Raw genomic sequence first — 27,523 nt, 5'->3', positions numbered from 1 at the left:
GACTTCATGCGATCGTCTGAAACAAATGCTTTCGAAAATCCGTTACAAAAATTTATGGTTCTAGGACCATACATTTCCAATCAAAGTTGTTTAAATTGGGTAAACTTCCTAAGAGACCCAGCTCCCGAGGCATTCCAATGGTGTGCTGGTTGGTTCCATGAAAAGAGGCCCGCTTTGCTTACATACGCACCCGCCCAATTCCATTGCTCGGCCTCACCGGCGCCATTCCCTATTACCCGTATCGGGTAGCACGACAATATGGAGCCCTTCAGAGATCCCACCGCCTTTCAAGAGGATGATCCCTCCAGTTCTTTTCAACACAAGCCGTGACTATGCATTCGAAATTTCTATCGCTGAGGAAACCTGGAACAGTTGCCATCGCAAAAGGATTGTGGTACCTGAAGGGCTTGAGGGAGAAGAAAAAGCCCACCACGCCTCCATGTCCTACATCCATAACCATCGCATCCCGAAAAGATGGAAGCCATTAGTCCCTCACTCGATCAGCGAGAGCAGCCAACACGAGCAAGTAGAGCTCATGGAGAGGGATTTGGGAATGGACCGGATGCATACCTTAGAGCCAGCCCAAGGAAGCAGGCGTCCTCACAAGAACAAGGCTCCCCGTCGCATATAAATTAGCAATCATGTGCCCCTTAGTGTTAATATTGTGAAGGTTTTGTCCCATTGTTTAGGGACTTTTGTTTAATGTCTAGTATTTCATTCTCGTCTTTTCAATTGCAAGTTCTAGATGTCAGAAGTCTGCGGTCTATAAAATCCTCTTTTGATAAATAAGAAAGCAATTATACCATTGCCATGGGTCAATCTTTGTTTACTGTTGTGCTCATTCATTGTTTTCAACACGAGCAGGTAATTATGAATCGCCGACCACCAATTGCTCGTAAATGGCCTCATGCAATAGGACCCGATCAGAATGATGTACAAAATCGCCTTATTAACATTGAAGACGGCGTAGGACAGATGTCCATTGTCCTTCAACAACTCTCAAGACAAATGAAATCCACTCAAGCTGAGCCCAACTCTATAGTTGCCTCAAACACCGTCATGACACTTGCAAATTTGCCAGAAAATAGCCAGTACCATAGACAGTTTGAAAGGATTATGAAAAAGTTAAGCCAGCTGCAGGAGCAGAATCCCATAGACCTGTCCAATTACGCCGGCATTGAGATCCCTGAAAAACTCAAAGCACCTGAATGTGAAAGGTATGCTGATACCTCCCGCCCAGAGACCTACTTGCAAGCCTACTTGGTTCGAAGGATGATTCAATCGTACCAATCGAGCTTGACTGGCCCTGCCTTATGATGGTACATTATCAGGAAGATTAGTCCCCTTAAAACCTGAGAGGAACTAATTCATGTTTTTCACCAAGAGTATAATCTTGACATCACCCTGCCCTACGAAGAACTGATGATCGTGGAGCACGAGGAACCGTTAGTCGCTGAGATAGGAGAAGAGCATGTCAATGAAGCCTTGCATGATAAATGGGCAGCTGAACAACACCCCCGTTCTTGGAAAATTTCCCACTAGGAAAGGCAAGGAGCCTTTGTACGAGATCAAAGACACGAGCCTGTTCAAGACCGGGGCACGACTGGACGACTCCCCAAGCTTAATCCAAGAGCTAGGGTCCAAAGAATACCAACCCCTATCAACTTGGGAAGTGAATCAGATAGTGAAACTCCAATGTCTCTCACTTCCTTTGACAGAATCGAGCTGGCAAAACGAAGGGCCTTACTCAAAAGGTCTGGACCATAAGCCAATAAAAGAAAGCCTAAGCAAATCAATGCAGCGTCTGTCGACGAGCCACCACACCCAAGCTTCGAGCATTCCCAAGAATATAGCTTTGAAGGCTACCATCCCTAAGAATACAACCCCAAGGACTTCCGCGTTATTTCGACAATGAAACCGACGATTCATCGTATAATCTTGTTTCCTAGTCTCATCCGGATGAAGGCCCGTCGAAGAGGAAGCATACGTCTTTATCCGCCACGATCCTAACGAAGTACTAAGCTCTTCCTCCGACCATGAGGATAGCTTCAATACTTCATCCTCATTCGGAAATTTTGACCAAGAAGAAAGCAATGGGATAATCTCGGTAGAATCCAACTTCCCCGAAACAGAAAAATTCACCACTACAACGAGATATGCCGTGGGAAAACCAGTGGCCTAACCAAGATACATCAAGCCCGTCTTGCGCTCATAGGATCATGACCCCTGGAGAGATGTGGATACCTAATCTCCGCAAGTATAATGGCACGACTTGCCCCGTGGCCCACTTGCAGTACTTCCATGCTGAAATGAGTCGATACTATGGCCTGATGTCATTCACAACTCAGGCCTTCCAAGAGAGCCTTACAGGGTCTGCATTACAATGGTTCATCACAGCAGATATCTACCTCATGAGAGATTGGAATGAGCTGTCTTCTGCATTCCTGCTTCAGTATCAAAGCCAGATTGGGAATGAAGTGCCTTGTCAGAACTTGGTTCACTTCAGAAGAAGAACAATGGAGGATTTACGAGCATACGCAGGGAGGTGGAGGGCTTTCATGATGCAAACCCACCCTCAACTGGCTGAAGAGGAGTTAATGAAGTAGTTCATAGAAGTTCTGTCTTGCAAGCAGCGTTGTTGGCTGCATGGGTTACACTTCCGTAGCTTCAACGAGGTAGTCATCGCATGCGAATACTTCGAGTCCATCAAGACGAGGATTTCAAAGACGCTTAGCTTCAAGACCAGCAGACTATCAAAGCGCTCCTTTACACAGAGTTTTCATGGGTTTTACTTGTTTTTATAATTTACTGTTTCTCATCTTATCTAGTGTGCTACGGTTGTATTTTCCATTCCAAGTACTCTATTGTACAGTTGTAATATTTTGTTTTAAGAACATGAGGCGGTACTCCAAACCAGCCCGGTGATGTTATGCAACCATGAAAAGAAAATATCATCCAAGGAGAATACTGAGGGCTGGGCTTCCTCATGCTTTTTCTCCCCCAAATACATATTTTGAAAATAAAAAATATTTCATCACCCAAAAGCTTTTGTTAAAACAAGATGATCAATGTTTGTCTTTCTGACTCACTCACTTCATGTCTCAAAAGATCATTCCCGTCCCCTTTGACTTAGTGTGACAGGGGGCATTTGAAGCAAGCACATTAGGTGGACTCGCCAAATTCAAAAACACCCTGCCAAGAAGACAGTGGGGCAAATAAAAGATCATCCCACTTCAAAGGAGGTAAGTCTTATTCTCTGAATATAATTTGGAAATGATGTCCTATCTCTTCTATTTACAGGAAACGGAAGATAAGACATAATAGGTGCATGCATACGGTTGAAAATCAAGCCGTCCCTAAGAGCTTTGTGCACTCCACCTCGCTCCTGCCCAACTCCTCCTCAAGCCGGAGCAGCATCTTCTTCCCTCAACGTGCCCGAGCAACTAAATGATACGGTTTCATCAATGGGATTTCTGGCTTTGACAAGCCAAGAAGCGCAGAAAAGGAATTCTTCTCTTCCTTTAAAGTGACCACTGTCAACAGGAAGGAAATCTAGACAGATGAGACAGTCTCTAGCCCCTTATTTCAAATGATGACTAAGGGCTTAGAAACCTCACTTCGTGCTCTAGACGCATGCTCTCCCAAGAAATAATTTCCTTAAAGACAGAAGGAGAAATTCCACAGAAGGAAGGCGTTGAAGATGAATCAACAACCAGCAATCATGCATACACGGTCACAAGTGAGGAAGGCCAATCGAAAGAAATGTCAAACTATGCTAAGACGAAAAGGCTGTCATCGACATTCAAACATCATCAGAGTCAAGAAATACAAACTTTGGAGAAGAGTAATTTGGTATCGTTTCCAATACTCCCTTCTTTGAATTCACTTTTGACATATTCCCCTATTGACAGGGAGCATCACAACTCAAGAACCAAACTCAATGGTTAGGCAAATCAATATTGGCCAAGCTAGTACGTGGAAATGACCCACATTAAATTCACCTGGCTTCGTGTAAAAAGACATGTCATCCAGGAGCTAATTCAGAGAATAATTGACCTAATGAAGCAAGGGACATAGGACTTCGAGTCCCCCTCTCACCTTAGGTTCACCCAATCATCTGCAAACCAGTGAAGGGATCACCTGACTGTCAAAAGCAAGGATAACGAATCAATGAGAAGCATGTCTTGTTTGTTGCAGGATTAACTGACTGTCAAAAACAAAGATAACAAATCAATGAGAGGCATGACAAACTCTCCCAAGCAAAATGGCATCTCAAGTATTGCCAAAGCAAATGACGAAAAACCTTCGAGGCCTCAACTCACATTTAATTTTGGCCAAACTAATTGATCTACTTGTACATCTTCTCTTAGGGGGGCAAAAGCAGAGATGCCCGATCAGATTCCCAACCCCGACTGATCATTCATGTGTCATATTCCTAATCAATAGGGACAACCATCGATGTCCATTTGCGAATAACCCTTTTGATGTTCAAAATCTAACATATTTGGAAACATCATTATGTTAGCCCCTAAAGTGGTCAATAGGGTCTTTTGCGAGTCAAAACCATTCAAACTCCATCATATTCAAAATGTTGCATGTCATTTCCAGATGAATTATACATGATGATTTCGTCTGTCTAAGTCACTGATTCCACTGAGGATTATCAGAATAGACAGCTAAGTGAAGAATACAAGATTAATTGAGCATGCTCGATGAGGCGTGTCAGAATGATGACAGGCAAGCCATATCCTACACACAGTCCCCCATCTATACACTTGTGAGATGAGTGCAGAAAATTCCATGGCTGCAGGGTAAAGAGTTCTCTCGCGAATGGTACGATAACCAAAATAGTGAGAGGCATTCCATTGCTCACCCCATTGAGCCCCATACATTGATGAAGCTTCTCTCATACCCCAATCAAGATCAACCCCTACACTCAAGGGGCAGATTAGAAGCAAAGCAAAAGATCACAAGGTGAGAAGAGAGATAGAAATTTTCTTGCTCGCACTTGCATCAATCTTTGGGTGTCTTTATTGCATATGAACACTCACATTAATTTAAGTGCCCTAGAGTCATGAAGAGCAATTCTTTCTTTACGCACTTGTATTCATTGTACAACCCAATTGAGTCTCAGAATTCACCCTCACCCGGAGGCAAAGCGAAGCTCTTTTTTGAGCAAAGATAATCAAAAGCGCCGACAAAAGATGAAGACTCAATAGTCCAACAAAGGCATTTGCTTGAACTTGTCAAGATCAGCTCTCAAGCAACAAAAATGAAAAAACATGAGCATAAAAAAGCAGTGTACCTGGTAAAAGCAAGGTCAATGCTCATAAATGAAGAACTGGAATAGAAATAGGGGCATGAAAAAGCAAAGCTTGGTAAAAGCAAGGCCAATGCCCCCCGACAAAAACGCAGCCAAGAAAATGTTGTTGTGGTCCATAGAACCTCCATTTGACAGTGAGAAGAAAGACTGGTGACAAATGCCAAGGCAATCACCAGCTCTACCTTTTTACACATGAATCAAGCCTACGTTGCATCCCATTGTAAAAGTCTCTTCAGACTAGGGGCACTTCAATTAACATGGGATTTCATATGTTTATAAGCATCGCTCGAAGAAGTACGAGCAAGACTATTCTATCTCTTTTCGCAGACTCTTGACTTGCAAACCCGAGATGATCGTGCAACATTTTCGTCCATCAGCTTCAACCTTGATGGTCCCATTTGATGAACTACTGACCAAGACTTCATCACATTTTCAACAAAGACCTCTCACATTGGTAAAGTTGTACTGTTTGCGAGAATACTCGGACCCCTGCTGACATGATGACAGTGAGATAGTGTGGTCCTTATAAATCCTGCATCAATGGTCGGGATAGCCTTTTCATGAGAGTGAGCGGAAAGTCCTTTCAGACTGAAAGTCCCTCATCTGGCATGCTCAAGACATCTACATTCTAAATGAAGGTTGTCTTTCAAAATCTTCCAAAGTGGAAATCAAAAGATGCAGAACTGACAAAATTATCATGCATGAATCTCATTTGAACTCATGAATTTATAGCATATACAATCATATGTGCATATTATGCAAATAGCAGACATACTCATAGAGATCAGAGATATTGCCAAGTAAGCATATCTCTATCCCCATTTGTCTTAAGGTACCTATCACTGTCCAGGTACTCTCCCCTTGACACTCGACCTATTCGAATTGTCTCTTGAGTTTCGATGCTTGCAACTGTCTTAGCATCCCATTGTCTTTGAGTACCGGCCACCGTCCGGATACTCCCTTTTCCTGACACTCGACCTATTCGAGTTGTCCAAAGAGTATTGATACTTGTGACTGACCAAGTATCCATTTATCGTTGAATACCTACCGCTCTAGGTATCCCTATTGTCTTTGAGTACCGGTCACCGTTCGGATACTCCTTTTCCCCGACACTCGACATGTTCGAGTTGTCCCAGTATTGATACTTGTGACTCGACCAAGTATCTCTTGGAATACCCTCTTGCTGTCTAGATATCCCCATATCGTCAAGTACCCACCGTTGTCTAGGTACTTCCTTTTCATTACACTCAACTTGCCCGAGTTGTCCCCAAATAATAGCAGTCGTTCAAGCATTACACTGTTTTGTGCGCCTGCGCCTACCCAGGTATGCTTTCTTACACTTGGACCAACTGAGTGGTCTCAAGTTGTATCATTAAATACTTGTGTTCATCCAAGTATTCTAGTACTTTGTACACCTGTGGCTATCCAGGTGTTCCACCCCTTTTGAGTGCCTACGGCCATCCAGGTAAGCCTCGTGCTATATTCAAGTTTATGTTACCAGGAGGTGAGAGACCTTCACGAATATCTCGGTACGCCCTCGATATTCCCTTTTTACCAGAGGTGAGAGACCTTCACGAATATCTCGTACGCCCTCGATATTCCCTTTTTACCAGAGGTGAGAGACCTTCATGAATATCTCGGCACGTCCTCGATATTCCCACTATTGAGGTGAGAGACCTTCACGAATATCTCGGTACGTCCTCGATATTCCCAATTACCAGAGGTGAGAGACCTTCACGAATATCTCGGTACGCCCTCGATATTCCCATTTACCGGAGGTGAGAGACCTTCATGAATATGCGAGGCACGTCCTCAATATTCCCTTTTACCGGGAGGTGAGAGACCTTCACGAATATCTCGGTACGTCCTCGATATTCCCAATTACCGGAGGTGAGAGACCTTCACAAATATGCGAGGCACGTCCTCAATATTCCCAGTGCTCGAGGTGAGAGACCTTCATGAATATGCGAGGTACGTCCTCGATATTCCCCTTTACCAAGAGGTGAGAGACCTTCATGAATAAGCGGGGCACACCATCGACATTCCCATTACCAAGAGGTGAGAAACCTTCACAAATATCCAAGGCATGTTCTCAATATTTCCAATTATCAAGCCCCCTTCGATACTTGTGATCATCCAGGTATCCCCAAATAGTTTGTACCTGTGATCGTCCAGGTACCCCTTCGATACTTGTGATCATCCAGGTATCCCCAAATAGTTTGTACCTATAATCGTCCAGGTACCCCTTCGATGCTTGTAATCATCCAGATATCTCCAAAGAATTTGTACCTGTGATTGTCCAGATACCCCTTCGATACTTGCAAACGTCCAAGTATCCTCAAAGAGTTCGCACTTGTGATCATCCAAGTACCCGTCCATTGCCTATGATCAGCCAAATACCCATTTCGACGCCCGCAAAGGCCCAAATATCCTTCAGATTAGTACTTGTGAATATCCAGGTACTCATTGATATGCCTGTGAATGTCCGGGTATCTTCCAGAATCAATGCCCTGAGAAAGGTCGGCGCATCCTCCCGAGAAAGGTCGGGTTCCAACTGGTGTCTTCGACAGAAGTCAGGCACCCCACAGAATCGATGCCCTGAGAAAGGTCGGCGCATCCTCCCGAGAAAGGTCGGGTTCCAACCGGTGTCTTCGACGGAAGTCGACACCCCACGTAATCGATGCCCCGAGAAAGGTCGGCGCATCCTCCCGAGAAAGGTCGGGTTCCAACCTGGTGTCTTCGACGAAGTCGACACCCCACAAATCGATGCCCTGAGAAAGGTCGGCGCATCCTCCCGAGAAGGGTCGGGTTCCAACTGGTGTCTTCGATGGAAGTCAGACACCCCCACAAATCGATGCCTTGAAAAAGGTCGGCGCATCCTCCCGAGAAAGGTCGGGTTCCAATTGGTGTCTTCGACGTGTCGTGCACCCTACGTAATCGATGCCCCGAGAAAGGTGGGCGCATCCTCCCGAGAAAGGTCGGGTTCCAACCGGTGTCTTCGACGGAAGTCGGACACCCCACGTAATCGATGCCCCGAGAAAGGTCGGCGCATCCTCCCGAGAAAGGTCGGGTTCCAACCGGTGTCTTCGACGTAAGTCGACACCCCACAAATCGATGCCCCGAGAAAGGTCGGCGCATCCTCCCGAGAAGGGTCGGGTTCCAACTGGTGTCTTCGATGGAAGTCAGACACCCCCACAAATCGATGCCTTGAAAAAGGTCGGCGCATCCTCCCGAGAAAGGTCGGGTTCCAATTGGTGTCTTCAACATAAGTCAAACGCCCCACAAATCGATGCCCTGAGAAAGGTCGGTGCATCCTCCCGACAAAGGTCGGGTTCCAACCAAGATGTCTTTGACAAGTCGACACCCCAACAAAATAGATGCTGCGAGAAAGGTCGGCGCATCTCCCGAGAAAGGTCGGGTACCAACCGGTGTCCTCGATACAAATCGCAGCACCCACAAATGAGATGCCCCGAGAAAGGTCGGTGCATCTCCCGTCAAGGCGACCGAAGAAAGATTCGGGTCCTAGACAAATCATGGATTGTTTTAACAAAGCGACCGAAGAATGGTTCGGGTCCCGGAAGAGCAGCCTCCGTCACGGCGACCGAAAAATGGTTCGGTCCTAGAAGAGCGGGTCCGAGTCTCCCCGTCAAGGCGACCGAAGAAAGGTTCGGGTCCTAGACAAATCATTGATTGTTTTAACAGGTGACCGAAGAATGGTTCGAGCCCCGAAAAGCAACCTCCTCATATCACCGGGTAAGATGACGCCTTGATACTTGCCAAAACTCGGGGTTCACACCCTACCTCACTCACTCCCGGTAAGTAACTACAGGTATCTTCTTATCTGTCTTAGTATATGTGAAGTTATATTGCTCTTTTTCTGCATAGAATAATAGGTCCCAAATAAAATATAATCTGCTACGCATGCATGGATAAAATTGAGGCATCACCTGTTTTGAATGCAACCTCTACGAACTCACCTTCAAAGAGGGGCAAAATTGTGACACCTCAATTTTAATTAAGTCTATCTTATTAATTAAGTTTTTATTTATCTTGTCTTTTTTCGGAATAATAAACAAATAAAAGCAAACAAAAATCAAAAACAAAACAAAAGCAGAAAGAAAGCAGAAAGCCCTCGCATGGGCCCGCGAGGCCCATTTCCGTGTCAGCCTGCACCCGACCAGTCTTCTTCTTCCTCGCGCAGCGGTTGCGGCCGCACGCGCAGAGGGCGCGACGCCGGAGCGAAGGGGAGGAGCAGCAATGACGCATATGGAGTAGAGGGCGGTTGGCATCCGATAAGAACGTGGGAGGGGCAGCTGGCGTCGGATGGGACGCCGGTTCGGCCGGCGGGGACCGCTTGGCGAGCGGGGACCGGTGGTCGAAGCTCCGTCGACCGGTTGCCCCCTCACCTATAAATAGGCCCCCGTTTCCGACAACGAAGGGCACGCCGAGAAGGATCGAAGGCCGCAGATCCTCGAAACCTCCCATTGAGAGACTTCAGAACGGGGGGCCGAGGACGAGCACGCCGAGATCCAAGGTCGGCCGGAGAAGTGAGCGCAGAGACGCGCAGAGGAAGGAGAAAGGGAGAGGGATTGAGGTCGCGACCCTTGGACACCCCACTGAGAGACTTCGGGGGCCGGGGCTCGCGGCCGGATCCGGGCTTCGCCGGAGTAGAGAGAGAGAGAGAGAGCGACGCGGAGAAGAGGAGATCCGCGTGGGTCTCTCGGGCTGCGCGCCGCCCCGTCGCGCCGTTGCCACGAACAGTATCGTGATGTCGTCGTCACCATCTCCCTAGTCCGGTCATCGTTGCCGTCGCCGTTGTCGCCTTCGTCGTTGCCGCCGTAGTCGCCGTCGCCGACAAACACCTCGTTCCCCCCTCGCGCCGCGGATTCGCAAACCCTAGGGTTTGCGATTTTCCGCGTCGCGAGTTGGATCCGGTCTCGGGCCGGTAGGGTTTCGCGAGATTCGAGGCGGCGGGAGTCGGGTCGCGATTCGGGTCGGATCCGGGTAGGGTTTACGGGAGTCGGGTCGTGGAGCGGGCTGTCGGGCCGGGCTGGATCCTCCCAAAACGACGGGCCACGACGCCGTTTCAAAGAAAATAAAAATAAAAAAGAAAAAGCCGAAAAATCCGAGTCGGGACCGCAACGCGGCCCCGTCCGCGTTTGGGTCGCCGGCTCGGGTCGGACCTAACCGGTGGATCCGACCCGGACCGGTTTTGTTTTATTATTTTAATATAAAATAATATTCTAATAAATAATAAATAAATAATTTATTTTCAAAAAAAAATCAAAAATGTTTTAATTTCCAGAAAATCGAAAAATATTTAAAAATATCGAAAAATGTTTTATTTTCTAAAAAATCGAGAAAATCAAAAAATAATTTATTTTCCAAAAATATAAAAATATTAAAAATATTTTATTTTTCGAAAAATCAAAAAAATCAAAAATATTTCATATTTTCCAAAAAAAGCCAAAAATTCAGAAAAGCCAAAAAGACTTGTATTTTTCCAAAAACCCCAAAAATCCATTTTGTGTCCAAAAAAATTAGAAAATGACTCAAAAATGTTTTTCCTCCCAAAAATGCATGGAAAATCTCTCAAACATCCAAAAGCCTTAGGGTTTAAACAAGATTAGGTACCGAAAGGGCATTAGTGATTAACTAGTGTAATCAAGTCCCCGATCCTAATTTCTCTGGTTGCGCAGAGCGAGTATTTCTCCCGATACTTCGCTTGGGTTTCTAATCGACCCACTCCAAATCGATTAGTGGCGACTCCATTTTAAAATTAATTTATAGGTTAAAAACTTAAACTATTAAAGTCGTGAATTGGTGGACTTGGGAGAGTCCGGGCTTAATAAATTCAGCCGAGCCATTAGCCTCCTTAGGCGCTCGTACCCAATTGCGGGCGCCGAGAAAAAAAGAGTCGCGACAACTAAGTACATAAAAAGACTTAATACTTTTTCAAATGTGTGAGATCGAGTTAGTTTGCTATAATCATATTTAAAATGTCATATAACAAAAAAAAAAAAAAAAAAACAGAAGAAAAAAGAAGGAGAGTCCGTAGTCCAATAAAAATTCATTCCATAATTTCCAAAACTCCTTCGGTTGACTGTTCTTTGACATAGCCCTGTGATTTTAACAGCGCCATCGTCTTAGTAAGCTTCTGAATTTTTTAACCATGCGGGCAACGATATTATGTCAATTGTGACATGCGATAAAAATGGGTCAGCATATGCTCTAAATATGAGGAGGAATACATGTTAAATCCATCTCTCTAATCAGTTGAGTGATTTAAAATCAATTATAGTCTAGATCAATCACATCACCAATAAGCTCAACCTTGATAAGAATTGCATGCACAACTACCAAATCAAGTTCCCGCAGCTCTCTCTCTCTCTCTACGATGTGAGCGGCGGCGGCGTCGGCAATGTCTAGAATTGTGACACGATAGCAGGCGTGATGTGTAGCGGACAAAGGAGAAGAGGTGCTCGGAGAAGAATAAGGAAATAGGTATACGAAAAAAAGAACTTAAATAAGGAAATTAAGGAAAAGAGAGAAAAAAGAAAGAAAGAACATAATCTCCCTGCAAAAATCTAATTTGTTGATGTGTCATCCTCTTTTTGTGGGAGTAAATTTAAGATACAAATTTGTTGTCTTAAATTGAAATTTTAAATCCGCATGGTTAAAGATAAATTTTGAGGCGAAATGTCTTGATTCCGGATTGGAAACATCTCTTATTGCGGATTTAGCTCTCGTATTCGTACCATGGTATCAAACGGTTAAGATAGTCAATTATCATGGATGGAGATTCCGTCTATTGAGTTCCTATAGTTTTACAATGTTTCAATCATTTAAATAATTATTAGCGCGTATGTGGTTATTTCAATCATTTCAATCACTTGAGATCCACTAAAAAGAACAACTGGCAATTCATGTACTATGCTATTCTTGTCTTTTAAAGTGATTGACACTTTTTATTTTGCCATTAAATATAAGTGAAAATTTGTCAATCGTATTGGTTTTGAGGTGATTCGTGTTGTGTTGGCTTTGTGTTCGGAAATCTCTCAATAATTTCATATAGGGTTCAAGTCATGTTTTTATGCGGTGTCAAGAAATGTCACTAAAAAGATCCTTTTAGACTCATATATTGAGCTTTTACTTTTGGAAACACAATCATTTACTATTCATTTTTCACCTGCGCCGGTATTTTCCTATATGTTTTTCATTCGAATCCATAGCCTTTGCAGGTATATATCTTCACAAATTGTGCCGGTTTCGTACTTCATATTTTGCTCGAAGGGCAACTCTACTTACTTTGAAAATACCAACCAACTGCAGCTGGATAACACTAAACTCGTGAAAGACCAAATTGCCCCACCTTGTAAATCTCCAATCTCCCAAACTCCCCCATGAATCCTAAAGCTCTATCACTCAAACAACCTCTCATGTCTCCTCCAGCATACACCTTTCTCCGCCGTTGCCGTCGACCTCTTCCCCTCCTTTCTCTCCTTCTGTCGCCAACGCCACTTAGTTTATATATGGTGGCCATGGATGCAATTGCAAAGAGCGACCATGGCCACAAGATTAGAGAGAGAGAGAGAGGTGTGTGATATGGATAGGGATCCCTATTTACATCTTAAATTTTTTCTTGTCTAATGAGTAAGTAACACCTCAAGAATTGAATATTGATTAGGGTGAGAAAAAGATTCGGACTGCGACGTGTTTTGGGCAATTCCCATTACATCTGATCCAATTCTTGGTTTCTAAAACCTGAAATCAATAATAATCAATCCAATTGCTAATTTCAGGTGTAGACGGAATCATTTGTACCACCTAGAGTAGACCAATATACATATAATTCTTATTATAAAACTGAAAACCCTAATTATTAATTGTCCATTCTTCAATCTCATTCACCCCTAAAACCCTACTTGTCTAGTCTTCACTCTCAATCATGCTTGTCGCTCGTGATTATCACTCTCAATCATGCTTGTCACTGACACCTCTAGCTTACTCTCACACGTTAGTCATGCCTCTCTCCTCGATGCGTTCCTCTCACTTGAGTCACTTCCCTTTACTAGATGCCTCCCTTAGTCCCTCTCATCTAAGTTGCGTCCCTCTCACGGTCTCATCTCGAGTCCCGACACTCTTCTCCGTCTCTTGCTCTGGTTTTGGCCGTTCGTGACCGTAACCGAATCTCATCAATGTAAATAATCAATGCTCTACTTTTGGTCATTCTTCCTACAAAGTGTAGGCTAACAATTACCGTGAATCTGCATCTAATATATGTGATTTTCGTAACTCTTTCTGAGTTTCACACTCTCACTTAGATCTAGCCTTTGGAGGACCAAGACACCCTCTTGTTTGTGTGGCTTGATTACTCTACTTCGAGGTTGTTGTCTTTCCTCCCATGCCACCAGTTCATAGACTAGTTCCAAAATTAGGTGGGGCTGATTCCCGATTTCATAAACTAGGAACCGGTCCACCTTGGAACCGATTATCCCTAGTATTCATGGTTGAAATTTCTTCGAGTCTTTTTATTTGCGTTGTTCACCTTTTCTTCCTATTTCTCTTCCCTCTCCCTTCTTATTCCGGCAACCTCGAATAATGCATACCTGATGATAGCAGACCCTATTGTGCCATCGCCAGCCCGCCACAACCATTGCTAGTCCTCGTCCACACTCATCTAGTTGCCGGAGCTATCATCTTTGGTTAACCTTGGCTGTGACCGCTGTATGTGTCTATGTCTATGTGTATGGAGCTGGGTACCTCTAATACGGAGGTCACAAAACGCAAGCTCGGACTTGTGATTTCCCACCTCGTTTGTCCACAAAATTATGACCTCCAAGGCAGGCAACATCCAAGTAAGTGGCCCGCAGATAGCGAAGTAGCCGATAAGTGACGCAAAGGACAAGGATTGGAAAGGAGAGCAATGCACAAAAAGCCATTTCGGATAGGGAGATGAAAAGTCTTCTGTTCTCCCCTCTCCCTTTCCTTTCCTCTTTGGCTCATCTTCTTCAACCTTTAGCCATAGGAAATGATTTGAGCTAGTCTCACCCTCCCTTAACTCTCTTGTTGATTTTGTTCTAGATCAAAGTTTGAGCTCTACCAATCTAATTTTACATTTAAAAGCTATCTTCAAATTATTATTATTATTATTATTATTATTATTATTATTATTATTATTATTATTATTATTATTATTATTATTATTATTATTATTATTATTATTATTATTATTATTATTATTATTATTATTATTATTTTGGAACTCGATATCCCTGTGCTCTATTCAAGTATAGGTCCTCTAGCTTCAATGGTCATCTCGCCAAACTAGATGGTTTGCTCTCCTTCAATTTCTTTGTCATAAATGTTAATTCTTCTCATGTGTCCTTTTGAGAGATGAACACAATTTTCTTTAGATCTCAAAAAAAAAAAAAAAAAAGAAGAGAAGGAAGCTGACGTTTTTGTAGGTATGTGATATTCCACCAAAGGCAAGGGCAGTTTGGTAAATTGATTATTCCGGGTTAATCTGAATCATGAATTGATGTTTTGATACACCATTCATTTTAAGAAAGTAAATTTAAAGTGTCAATTCATTCACAAAATTTTAGAGGGTCTCACTTTTATTTATTATATATACCCACTCAAAACATCAAATTAATGAACTTCCACCCACTATTATACCATCGTGTGCCATTTCAACCCTTAAACAATCGAAAGAGATAAGGCTCGACTAGTGACATGAGAGTTCTCACAGTAGTACAGTTTGGACTATGATGAAACTTTCAATCCAGTGATAAAGATTACAACCGTACGTGTCCTGCTAGTGCTTACAACAAGCATATCCTATGGACACGTAGAAAGGATAGAATATGACCCTAATCATTCTTCTCGGATCGCTCTAGTACAATGGATTGAGGGGGTCAGCCTCAAGAAATTGAACACGATAGAGGAGTTCACTCTAAGGTATTTAATAAGTTGATTAACATTGTCCACCAGAACCAGCCTTCTTAAATAAAAGAAACAGATGTAACAAATACTATAGACCAAGTCCATTTTCATTTTCCTGGTATACATTATAGTAAGATACGATGACTTCGCAGATCACATATTCGTGCAACCTCTCCACCTCCAACTAGGAAGTGAATGCCAGAATATCCGGATCTTGTTTAAGAAGAATCATCTCATCTCCAGTTGTGGTTGTCCATGCATCAATTCCTTTGCCCTCTTCATCGTCGATAAGAAAGACCGATCTGAGATTCAATGATATGTTGCTGACTAGAACCGGCCTTCCCCACCCGAAGTCGATCTCATATAGCCCGAAACGGCACCAGCTACTAAAAGAAATCGTAAACACTTCGCTTGAGGACGCGACTTTGACAAATTCGGCTATAGAATTCCCACCGTCGAGCAGAACTCCTGCTTGTTTACTATTGATGCATATTTCGTTTTAGCGTCCGATATCATATTGTGGATTATATTCACCATCTCATTGAACTCCGGATTCCTTTGCTGGCCGCGGGTTGATCGGAGCGCCCAGAAATCATGCTGAAGAAATTGCCACAAGAATTTGCGGGTATCTTTAGTTTGACTTTATCGCGCAAGTTAAACGTCATATAAACTGCGATAGGCCTTTCTTCGCCCTGTCCACATCGATCAATCTTGACGAGAGCCTTACTTATTAGTGCCGAAACAACCTCCACCCTCGAAGGCTGGAAGTTGTTGCCCATTGAATCCTTTGCATCATCCCTTGCTAGGGCTCTCAGCTTCGATACAGCATCACCGCTGAACCTGAATCTAGACACCGTGAATTCCTTGCTGCCAATAATCCGTGGCGGAGGCCAATTCGCAACGGCCAACACTTTCATTGGGAATAGAGACGACAACTCGAAACTTGGACAGACTGTAACATCGACGTTACCTCGGCAAGCGGTGGCCCACGAATTAACGAATATGGCCATGGTGTACACGTCGCTGATCCTGTGTGTAGAGCGCAAGCCAATTGCTATTCCGCCGCACTCGAACGTATTCACTTGAATCACCACTAGTGGATTGCCTACTAGGTTGTTCGGGAATTGCGACAAATATTCGAGCAAATCCATGTCGGGGTCTCTATGGAGAAGCTGATCAATCTGGCCATCCACTTTGGCATGGACGAAGTCCACCCAAGGTCGTTACAGTCGATAAAACAACCATCGTCGTCCTCGATGTATCTCCCTGCCATAGGATAAAAGAGGGTTAGAGTTTTGGAAAGTGACTCCTCCATCTGGTGAAGCCTTTGAGAGATATCGACTCCGGGGTTCCCGGCATTATCTCTATAGTAGAAGATAACGCCCACATAATTTGGCATCTGAAGCTCATCTATTGACGTTAGCTTCCATTTTCGCTGGTCGCTCGGTGTCGGCACTGACGGCTTGACCAGCTTCTTCCACTGTATTTCCACCTTCATGCTTGGATTGCCTCTCAAGATATGTGTAGAAACGAGGATGATGAATATGGTATTGCACGAGTTCTCCAGTGGTTTTATAGAGCGCTCCAACCCTTGCCTCTCTTTACACGGGTAATAAAACCGCGTAAAAATATCTCGAAACGAGAGTCACGCTTCCCCGTTTCTTGAAATTTCACGAAGTCGCAATCGATACGAGAATAGACAACATTAAATGATGACGAGACGCTTGTGGTCACGGGTCCGGTCCTGATGTTTCAGTGCATGGAGGCTCCATTCGGAGCTGTCCAACAGCTTTCGTTGCTAGGCATGGAGTCCAGACATTGACTTGTGTGGACTTTGGGATCGCGACTTGGTGAAAAAATCTCGAGAAAACCACCAAATCAGAAACTGCTGGATGGAAATGAGCGGAAAATGTGGTCCGATGGACATTAATCTCTTGAAATATTTAGATAATAAATCACATACTCATTTAATAACTTAAATTTTTAGAATAATCAACGGTAATATCACAAAATTTCATATAAATTCAAATTTTCCGGCACCAATTGACCTTCGAAGTTTCATATTTTCACCCTTTGGGTTAAGATTAAACTCTAGCGTCTTTATCTAACTAAGAAAGAGTAGGGGAAAAGTGCCAAAAAAGTCATAAACCTTTTGCATTTATGCCAATTTAGATCTAAACCTTTTTTTGGTGCCAATTAAGTCCTAAATATTTTTACGTTGTGCCAATTCAATCATTTATGGTCAATTTTGGCTGGATTTTGCTAACTGAACGTCGGCCGGCTAATGCGGCTTCATCAGCCCTAACGTGGACAACTTTTAATAATTTTTTAATTTTTTTTTTTCTTTGTTTATTTTAAAAATATGCCGCCACAGTAGATGGGGAGTTTTGCTCGACGGTGGGCAATTCTTTCACCAATTTCCTCAAAACCGTAGGAAATATATCTGTAGTTCGACTAATGAGATTATGGGAACTCGATCACGTGCAAGTCAAATTATTGGCATATGTGAATTTTTTTTTTTTTGGCCAACGCATATGTGAATTGATCAGCTGAAATTATCAGAAGAAGAATATTACATGTAGATTTCGTTTATGAGCCGAAACCGTGAAGAGGCTTCTTTTGTTGTGTTCAACTCATCTCTGCATCCACGTGAATGTGAAAATGAAGATAGTGGAAGAAGACGAAGTAAAAGCAGGGAAGACCATCATGAAGAGAGAGAGAGGGGATTTGTCAAAGTAAAAAATTGTGGGCTTTATTTGTCCTTTTTAATAGGAACAATTGGGTCTAGAGTGGGTAGGGTCTAGACCTAGACCCTATACCCGATCCTGATATAATTGGTTTCTCTTTTTTAAATCCTATACCCAACCATATTTATATTAGATCCTATACCCGACCCATCATGTTTTTCCGATTCAATTCCAGGGTCAACCCTGTTTTCACTTAAACCTGTTTTGCAACGTCCCAATATCCTATGTGACTTCAAATTTTATAAAATAATGTAATCCTCCTAATTTGTATTAAAACATTAAGCATTTGTAATAAATAAATACATGAATTTTTTGACTAAACGAAAAAATTAATGATCCACGGGACTAATTATCATAAATAAAATTATAAGACAAAGCAAAAATCATAACATTGCATAAACACTAGCAACAAACACGAGTCTAGTATTAATCTTATTCCCACAATTACTACATGAAGTTGTTCATTTATGCAAGCATAACTCCTCTTATAAAAGAGAAGTAAGGCAAGCCAATTCACGTAGTACACAAGAATTTGGTGGCAAGGAACGCCATATGTCCGTCATATGGTGCAAGGGGAGCTGGTAAGGAAGGGAAGCAAGTGAGGAAGAGGAATGATGAAGGAGGAGTGTCGTATGTGTCTAAAAGAGCCAAGAGGAAAAACAATGTGTGATTACACGAGTAAAAATGAAAATTAGGGAAAAAAATAAAGTTTTAGACCTCTACTTACAAAACTGGCTCCAAAACCGGCTTGGGAACTGGTTCCTGAGTGAGTAATCACTTAGAACTGGTTCCCAAACCAGTTTAAACCGATATTGAATTTTGGGAACTGATTCTCAGACCGGTTTCAACGGAAACCAGTTCTCAACCCTGTTTTTCAGGTGAGCTGGTCCGGTTCCCGCGTATACTCATCCAGTTGCACACCCCTACTATTTGATAAACTTCTTTTGTTTCTTTCCTTCGCTATTTTCTTCTGTTGTGGCCAACGAAAGGAAAGAACAAGTGGAGCCTCACGTGCTGCATTTAATGCAGAGCTCTTGAAAAGAAAGAATAAGAAAGTCGCAACAATACCGGACATGTATGGATGGAGCTCTTAGAGCTTTCCGAAGCAAGCTGTGGAGCTTCGACAGAGGGAGAAATCTCCCGTTGCAATTACATCCAAAAGTGATTTAACTAATTAAATTTTTATGAGTAAAATTTATTTAATTCCTAAAATAAGGTTTCATTAGAAATTATAAAAGCGCTACATACTATATGAATTTGAGTATAATTGAGAATTAAAATATACCAATTGAATATTTCAGTATTCGAGTTATTATAATCTCTAGTATATCGTTTGTTTCTATAATAAAATTCCATGTTGCTTTTTCCATGAACATAGAATCACGTAAATTTAGTATCAAATTTTCTTTCATTCCTTCTAACTATTTTATCTGATTCGCTTGTCTATATTCACAACAAAAAGTCCTCAAACGAAGAGTACGCAATTACTTGTAGTGGCTGGTGCAGATTCGGGTTGTATGAGAATGACTTTGATAAGCCAAGGACACAAGCATGGAGGCATGTCTACTTTGACATCCATAAAATACACGGCGAGCCTATTAATCAATTAAGTCCAGGTCTTGAAGCCTTGTAAGTTGCCTAGACACTCAAATTATTATTTGTATGCAATTCGTGAAATTTGAACAAATGACCTCTGGTTGTTGAACCAAAATCCCTGACACTCCAACCAATTACACCAACTCTAAAAGTTGTCATAATTCAATTCGATGAACATTGGTAAAATCATTGCCCCCGTATAGGTAAACATGTTATGAAAAGTTGAATAGCTAAGTATCTCCATTTCATACGCGAATTCAATGCTCTTTCATGATTTATCAGAACTAGAAGGCGAGAAGCCTCTTCAACTTCCGTGGGAGTAGAAAAGGGTGCAAAGTGGCTGTGCATTACATAAATGGCATCTATGTGTGTAGTGTGTTCTTCTGTACGTCTCTTCTTTTCTTGAAGATGAAAGAAGAGTCGAAAAGAAATTGGAGAGAATTCCTTCTAATTAAATTAAAGGATAAGTGCACATGAAATTTTAAAACTTTTTGGAAATGTATAATCAAATCCTAAAACTTGTCATAAAAGTATAATTAAGTCTTAATTTTTTTTTTTAAAATTAATCAATGGAAGGATTTGATTAGACTAAAATGATAAATTTTATGATTTGATAGTATTTTTTTTTTAAAAAAAAAATTAGAACTCAATTGTATTTTCATGATAAATTTTATAACTTAATTATACTTTTTGAAAATTTTAGAATTTATTTGTACTTTTACATTAAGTTTTAAAATTTTCCATACAACTATCCCATAAAATAATATTGTTCTTTCACTTCAATTATTCCAGTTACCTTTTTCTTTTCATTTCTGTGGATAGAGTTAGCTGATCATAGATTGACGACCTTTTTATTTTTTCCAGTAATAATCATATAATTTGCAAATTGTTTAAGACGAAAATATTCTGTTTCTTTTTTATGGATAAAAATGTTATAACTTGTATTCTTTATTTTTTACATGAGAAGATCTTGCGAAAGTTTAGTAAATATAGGAATGAAATAGCGAAATAATTAAAATCTCATGATTTGGTCGAGAGTGTGTGCTCTTCTTTCTCTCCTGAGACGTTCTTTCTATAATTATGAGCCTCAACTGTCTCCTCACATTCTAGGACTCGTTTCCCAAGGCTGGCGATCGACCTCAAGTTTTGGATGGGTGCCACGCGTTTTGCTGTTTCCATGGACTAGTGCCAGCTTAGGTTTGGCATAGTGCCAGCCGGCTCTCCACCATGCCAATCCACTTCCGGCACATGTCCGACCGCTATCGCCATAACTTTTTTTATTTTAGAAGCGACATTTCACCTAAAAATAAAAGGTTTTCACAATTTTCTTGAACTTTTAACCGCATCATGCTGAACACTTTTGCGATGTTTATGCCAACCACATGTGCCACATATTAGATTGTGATACCCACGTCTCAAGATTGTGTAATTGCCTCTACTTCTCTTTTCTCCGAGTGGGCATTGTTTACAAACTGCCAATTCTAATCTTGTACATGCCAAACTCCCACTAACGAAACCCATGTCAATCACAACTTGATTGCCATAATTTTCTTAATAGTACCAATATAAATCCAATAGGTTGCTTAATATAATCATGTCTCACAAAGTCAATGTCTCTCTCAAAATGGCCTATTAGTACGGTTTGAGAAGGTCGATGTGCAACATGATAGCACTTCTCCCCTACATATAAAGAAGGTGCATGCCTCATTCGCATTCTCCCAATATAACATCTATTACATCTATATAGAAGTCACCACTAGCCTATTCTAAGGTCGTTTAGGTACTTATTAAGATCTAGTGCTAATGTGGTAGAAACGTTTTGAGCCTAGACTTAAGCCATTGGTCGGTACAAACTATATATTCAAAGTACGGTGATATGATTACATTAGTCCACCCTAGCGCCAAGATTGGTTCCTTTTTTTTCTATGAGAGGTCTATATGTTTAATCCTAAAGTCTATGTGCAGTTATGATGCAAATTATATATACGCCAATAGCAATAGTAGAAAAGGTCCGTTCTCTACTTTAAGATGAAAATTAAATATATGTCATTTTTTAGCCAATCAATCATTTAAAGGTAAAAAGTTGAGATTTAGATTCCTAATCATGACAGAACCTAGTTCTTAACAAAACATAGTTGTTTAACATTCTTTCTTGTATAAGCAATTTGTCTTCATGTCATGTACACTTTGATTTCAAAAAGTCAAAGGTTGACTTAGAATTAACTCTTTTGTCAAAGTTTTATCAAAAAATCACCGTTGGTCTAAATTTAGCATTTTGCATTAAAAGACATAGATTAGTTAATTTCACTTTTTTTACTTTGAATTTTCAAAATTAAAAAAAAAAAGAAGTCAAAGTGTGAGTCAATTGACTTTAAGGCTTAAATCATTGATAGGTCTACTTTTGGTCAACTCTCCACAAAAAAAAAATATAAAACCTTCATAATGGCTTTGTTCTCTTAGATAGTTTCAATTTCAATTACCAATTTTTTTGAAAATGATTAGAGTCAACATTTTCAACTAAATTGAAGACTCGGGCTTTTAATAAAAAATTCCAAAATTCATTCATTTCTATTGATTTTTTAAACTTGAGTCCTTAGTGACAGTTGATCTCCGGACTATGGGAAATTGAAATTTCAAATTCTTTTTGGAAATTAAGCACAAGAGATATGTCAATTGAACCAAGCCTCGATTTGGCTGAATTAAATCAATTGGGACAGAATTGGCTATGGCCATGTCAAATTTCAAAGAGATTAATGCAATTAGGGTATCTTTAAGGCATTTCGCCCACCATAAGTCAATTATAATTTATACCGGGCCAAATCAATTTTACCAATTTGAACCTAATTTCATTCAATCAAATTGACAAAAATGTCAAGTCAAATTGTGAAATTGAGGGTGAAATTGGATAACTAGAGTATCAAAATCAACCCGTTCAAGCTAAATCGCTCCAATTTGCATTCAATTGTATACAATCGGACCAAAATTTACAAAACTCATCCGACAGTGTCACCCATTAAGTCACGCTACCAAGCCACCATGGCCGGCCGATCCTCTCCCTCCCCTTTGCCTAGAATTACCGAAATGCTCCTAAAGCCAAGTCATCACCATGAGCTTAAATCCTAGCCATTCTTTCACTAATTGATATAGGCCATGCATAATGACATGTCACCTATCATAGTGACTTAAATTTAGCCAATGAGGTGCAAGCTTAAATTCTCTCTCCCCCCTCCCCGGGTGACTCATGGAAGGCTTTACCTCTTTGTTGACACCTAAATTTTGACGACCCTATCATTCATTTATTGCATAAAAATTAGGGACTAAACTTTAGCCCCTAAACAAAAATAATAAATCGCATTACATATAGTTATTAGGAGCATATCTCAATATACTTGCATATTTATGGACTGGTAGCATATGGGCTTAAGTTCTTAACATAATTGCATTGGGTCGGGTTGGCGGCGGATGAACTCGGGTAAATGGTTTTGAGCTTTATTGAAGTTAAGCCCGCGGAAAATGTAAGATTGGAGTAAGCTTTGTAATATAACCAAGTTTGACACGAATTTGGGAAAGATTGAGCACAATTTTCACATGGGATCTTAACAAGGCATGGAAAATCTTTGAGGAGGAATAAATATCTTTATTAACATAAGCTAATCTCGGTCAACTAGGTGCAGAAAAGTGTGATATTTCTACGCAAGAATCTACCAAATTAAGGATTGGGATATATTTTTTTGTTTTAAAACAAGAAAGAGTGCACCGATAAAGAAAATTTCATGCGTCCTACGCATCCAGGGGCGTGAGCAGAAAAGGAAAGAATTCGTGGCCGAAAATCATGAATATATGGTCAAAGTTGTGAGTACTCACGCATTTGAGGAAAGGAAGGAATAAAATATATTATATTGGGTCCTTTCCTTTGAAGGCCTTGGTTGTCCTATAAATAAGGAGAACGCTAACACTGTTGAGGGGGGTCGGGACTTCTATTCTAAAAGGCACGTTGAGAGATTTACACGTGAGAGAGAGAAAAGAGAAGGAACTCTCCCGCCGAACCGAGGAGCCCCACGTTGTGCGAGGCCCTTGCCGTAGCCACACCCGAGCCGCCCGAGTTACCGGGCCGCTACACCGTCTTTGCCGCGCTGCCCTGCGGCGACGACGGACTCACTCGTGACCTCTTTGCCTTTCCAACGAGCTGCTGATCTGGTGCCAACCTCCTACCGTCGTGACCAAGCCTCAACAAGCCCAGCTCAACCAAGACGTTGATGGAGCTACCGCCTTCCTCGCGTTCAACTGTTGCTTGATTCGCTATTGCCCTGGTGGGACCGTAATTTCTCCTTGCAGCAATCACTCGTGCAATCCTCGCATCCCCGACGATCCATGATCTGCTGTTTTTGCTATACCACGAACCAGCACACCGTAGGGACGCTTGAACCACTACAGCCTAGTTCGGAGTCAGCGAGGACTCCCGCAAGTTCCATCTAGCCTGGCGATGCCCTGAAGTGTTTTCTTCTGACTCACCGACAATCACCAACCAGGCTTTAGCACTTCGTTCGTATTCATTCTTTGCAGGTTTCGTCGAAGTCCAAAGAGGCCAACATCTCCTGACCAGCATGAATACCACGTCATATACTGTGGCCACCACTTGCAAGCTGGAGTCCATAGTCAAAAGAGTTGCTAGAATTTTGATGAAATAAGTCTAAGTGGTGAATTGGTCTTCTGCAGGTATTGTCCAGAAGTGAAAATACAAAAGAAAAAATTTGTCAAAGCTTCCTCTCTCCGGAGTCACCTCGACGTCTTCGACTTTAGACGAGCGGTCCACTATGATCCATCTTGGGCGTCCTCGTTGCTGCCGGTCACTCGCCCCACCGTGTCGCTCGATGCACGCCTTTTCTCATACCATCGAGCATTGCAAACCACCATCAGTCACCGTTTGTGATCCATTGCCCGACGCTCGAATTTGGAAAGTTATTATCACAATTAGGTAATACTCCTTACTCGGTTCCATTGAATATTTTATCGCCTAATTTGTCTATCTATATCCATTAAGCATATTTGAATGAAAGGCATATCTCCCAATTAAGATTTATTGCCTAATTCATAACCGTGCCTAGGTTTTTTTATTTCATCTATAAGGCTTTAGATGGAATAATTAATCGTCGACAATAAAATCGATATTTTGATCTTTAAAGCTTAAGATCAATTTATCGATTTTACTAGCGAAATATCATCCCTTAATCTAAATGGTGTGTGATATCTTTGATGATTTTGAATGGTCTATCTTGTCTTGATTGCTTTATTTATTTTGAAATATGTTTGAGTTAGAATATTGCATGCTTTAGGGTTATTTGCATATTTAGACTAAGCATTTTATTTATCATGAATTTTCGAAATAAAAAAAATAAAAAATAAATCTAGGATGTTAGTTTTTTGTTTCATTAGCTTAAATTGCAAAATTAATTATTTGACATTTTTTTTTAATTTCGAGATTAATAAAAAAAAAAAAAATCATCATGCATACGTCATGTAGAATTAGGCATCATTTGCAATCGATACGAGAACAGACAACGCTAAATGATGACGAGACGCTTGTGGTCACGGGTATGGTCCTGATGTTTCAGTGCATGGAGGCCCCATTTGGAGCTGTCCAACAGCTTTCGTTGCTAGTAATGGAGTCCTGACATTGACTTGTGTGGACTTTGGGATCGCGACTTGGTGAAAAAAATCTCGAGAAAACCACCAAATCAAAATTTGCCAGATGGAAATGAGCGGAAAATGTGGTCCGATGGACATTAATCTACTGAAATATTTAGATAATAAATCGTACATTCATTTAATAAGTTAAATTTTTAACAATCGACAAACAGCTGATATCACAAAATTTCATATAAATCAAGATCTTTCGAGCACCTATTTACCAGTTACATATTTCCATGCTTTAGGTTAAGACTAAACTCCGGTGTCTTTATCTAACCAAGAGAGAACGGCATTTTCTTTTTGTATGAGCAAAGGAAACCAATATAAGTGGAGGTCTTTTGTATGTGCGTCTAAGGCTCTTGTATTGTGAGCATAATAAGGAAAGAGTAGCGAAGGGAAAGAAGGCTAATATAGAATACGGCTTCTACAATGGGGGTCGAGGCATCAATGATCTTCTCCAAGACATGACTGATCACACATAGAGCTCTTCTTATTGCAGTTATTTTGATGAGCAACATTCTTTCTTGGTATATCTATTTTATTAAATTATGTCTTCAGTTTGACTCATGTACGGGATCCAAGTTAGCTGAAATATTTTGATTTGTCGGAATCCGGGATGCCCTTTAGTCGAATTTGGTTTGTTTTCCTGTTGGTCGGTGGTTCTATGTTTTCGCTAAAAGTAGCTCTAGTTCTTCATCATTTATCATGCCCTTTAGTCGAATTAGGTTCGTTTTCCTGTTGGTCGGTGGTTCTATGTTTCCGCTAATAGTACGTCTAGTTCTTCATCATTTATTGTTGCCCATTTCTTACCGTGACAAGCGTAGGAAAAGATCCGTACAAGAAAAAGAGACCCTTAGGAAGAGAGAGAACCGCAAAAGGGCGAAACTAGGGCCACGCGTTCGGAGCATGATTTTAGCCGGGCGCGGTGACTTGTGCTTTGATCTTTACAACTAGTTAATTTATTTATTTGTAAATATCGCATGTTTAGGTTTAATGTAGGCGAGGAAAGCACCAAGTGTATGACCGAATATAACTCTATTTTTTCGATTATTACTGAATTATTTGCTGATAACTCTCCTCATGAGTATGGATCGATAATTGGATGGAATTAAGTAAATCTTCGTGTTCTTTATTGTTCATTTTTTATTTATCTATTGATCTCACATTAATTTAATTACAAGATTTGATTATGTTTTTTTGCACTAACATTGCACTACACTTGGCGATGACTTTTTTTACTTCATTTTGAGTTGTAATAAATATGTATAGAATATTTATATGGAAACTATTAAAAAAAAAAATTGTGGTAGCATTAAAGAAAAGCCTAGCACCAACTGATGCTTATTATTATTATGATTAATGCCGTCAAAAACATTAAATTGGTACATTTATGCTATATTTACCCAAAAATCACAAACGGGTATATTCATACCATTTTAATTTAAACTAGTGCATTTATATTTCATTTATCTCAAATTAATTTTTATGTTATAAAAATCCCAAACTTCTACATCCTGCAATATTTACCCTAAATCGGCGCATCCGTGTCACATTTACATCAAAATTTACAGACTTATCATAATTTGTGGTAAATTGACATGGGTTTATCAATATGTAGTGAATATAGCATAGGTGAATGAGTGCACTAACTTGCAATTTTCAATTATTTGAGTTCCATGTGAATTTCCATGAGCCTCATGTGTCATTTGGTGAATAAATCCAGATAAGACAACATAGTACCATGTGTTTGAACAAGATAGAGACACATGTAAGTGATTATAAAATAATTTTAAGTACTGAGCAAATCAACTTCAACTGTTATCATTATTGTCAATGACATTTTTATAGTGCACAAATAAAGTGCCGTTTGGACTCGTGCTTTTTTTTAATTTTTTCTATGAACAACAAGATCATTTAACTTGCTTTTTAGTTTTTCTAAAGACGACGTTTATCTACTAAACAAAATTTAATAGTTGAAAAACGTTGAAAAACTAGAGATAATCTTAATCACATTTCAGATAATTGATTTTATCCATAATAATCTAAAGGATGTAATAGTAAATAAACTGCCTCTAAGTTGTTACGGCTCAATAATCTGACATCTATGTCTATGCTTCAGCAAAAATAAAAATAAAATTTTGTTTTCTGGCCAAATTATAAAATGTCACCTAAATTTAAAAAAATCCTGTAAAATCCCACGTGTCAAAATTTGTATGTCGTG

At 40.9% G+C, this 27,523-nt stretch overlaps 1 protein-coding gene across 1 annotated transcript; it reads right to left on the bottom strand.

The window, feature by feature from the left end:
• Positions 1 to 15,801: 15,801 nt before the first annotated feature.
• Positions 15,802 to 16,769, bottom strand: LOC120296048 (acetyl-CoA-benzylalcohol acetyltransferase-like). Its single transcript, XM_039317692.1, has 2 exons — positions 16,514 to 16,769; positions 15,802 to 16,463 (listed from the first exon to the last, which is right to left on the bottom strand). The coding sequence occupies exons 1-2, from the start codon at positions 16,767 to 16,769 to the stop codon at positions 15,802 to 15,804; spliced, it is 918 nt and encodes a 305-aa protein (XP_039173626.1).
• Between the last annotated feature and the right edge of the window lie 10,754 nt (positions 16,770 to 27,523).

The sequence above is a fragment of the Eucalyptus grandis genome, chromosome 7, assembly GCF_016545825.1.
Source record: "Eucalyptus grandis isolate ANBG69807.140 chromosome 7, ASM1654582v1, whole genome shotgun sequence".
In the NCBI taxonomy this organism is placed as follows: domain Eukaryota; kingdom Viridiplantae; phylum Streptophyta; class Magnoliopsida; order Myrtales; family Myrtaceae; genus Eucalyptus; species Eucalyptus grandis.
The sequence above is the reverse complement of the archived record's forward strand: the minus strand, read 5'-3'. Positions and strand labels throughout refer to the sequence as shown.

Excerpts from the sequence above, each read along its gene's own strand:
- LOC120296048 (XM_039317692.1), bottom strand. The coding sequence starts at position 16,769 with ATGAAGGTGGAAATACAGTGGAAGAAGCTGGTCAAGCCGTCAGTGCCG. Across the intron at positions 16,464-16,513 it reads ATACATCGAGGACGACGATG|TGGATGGCCAGATTGATCAG; the intron begins GTTGTTTTATCG and ends TCCATGCCAAAG.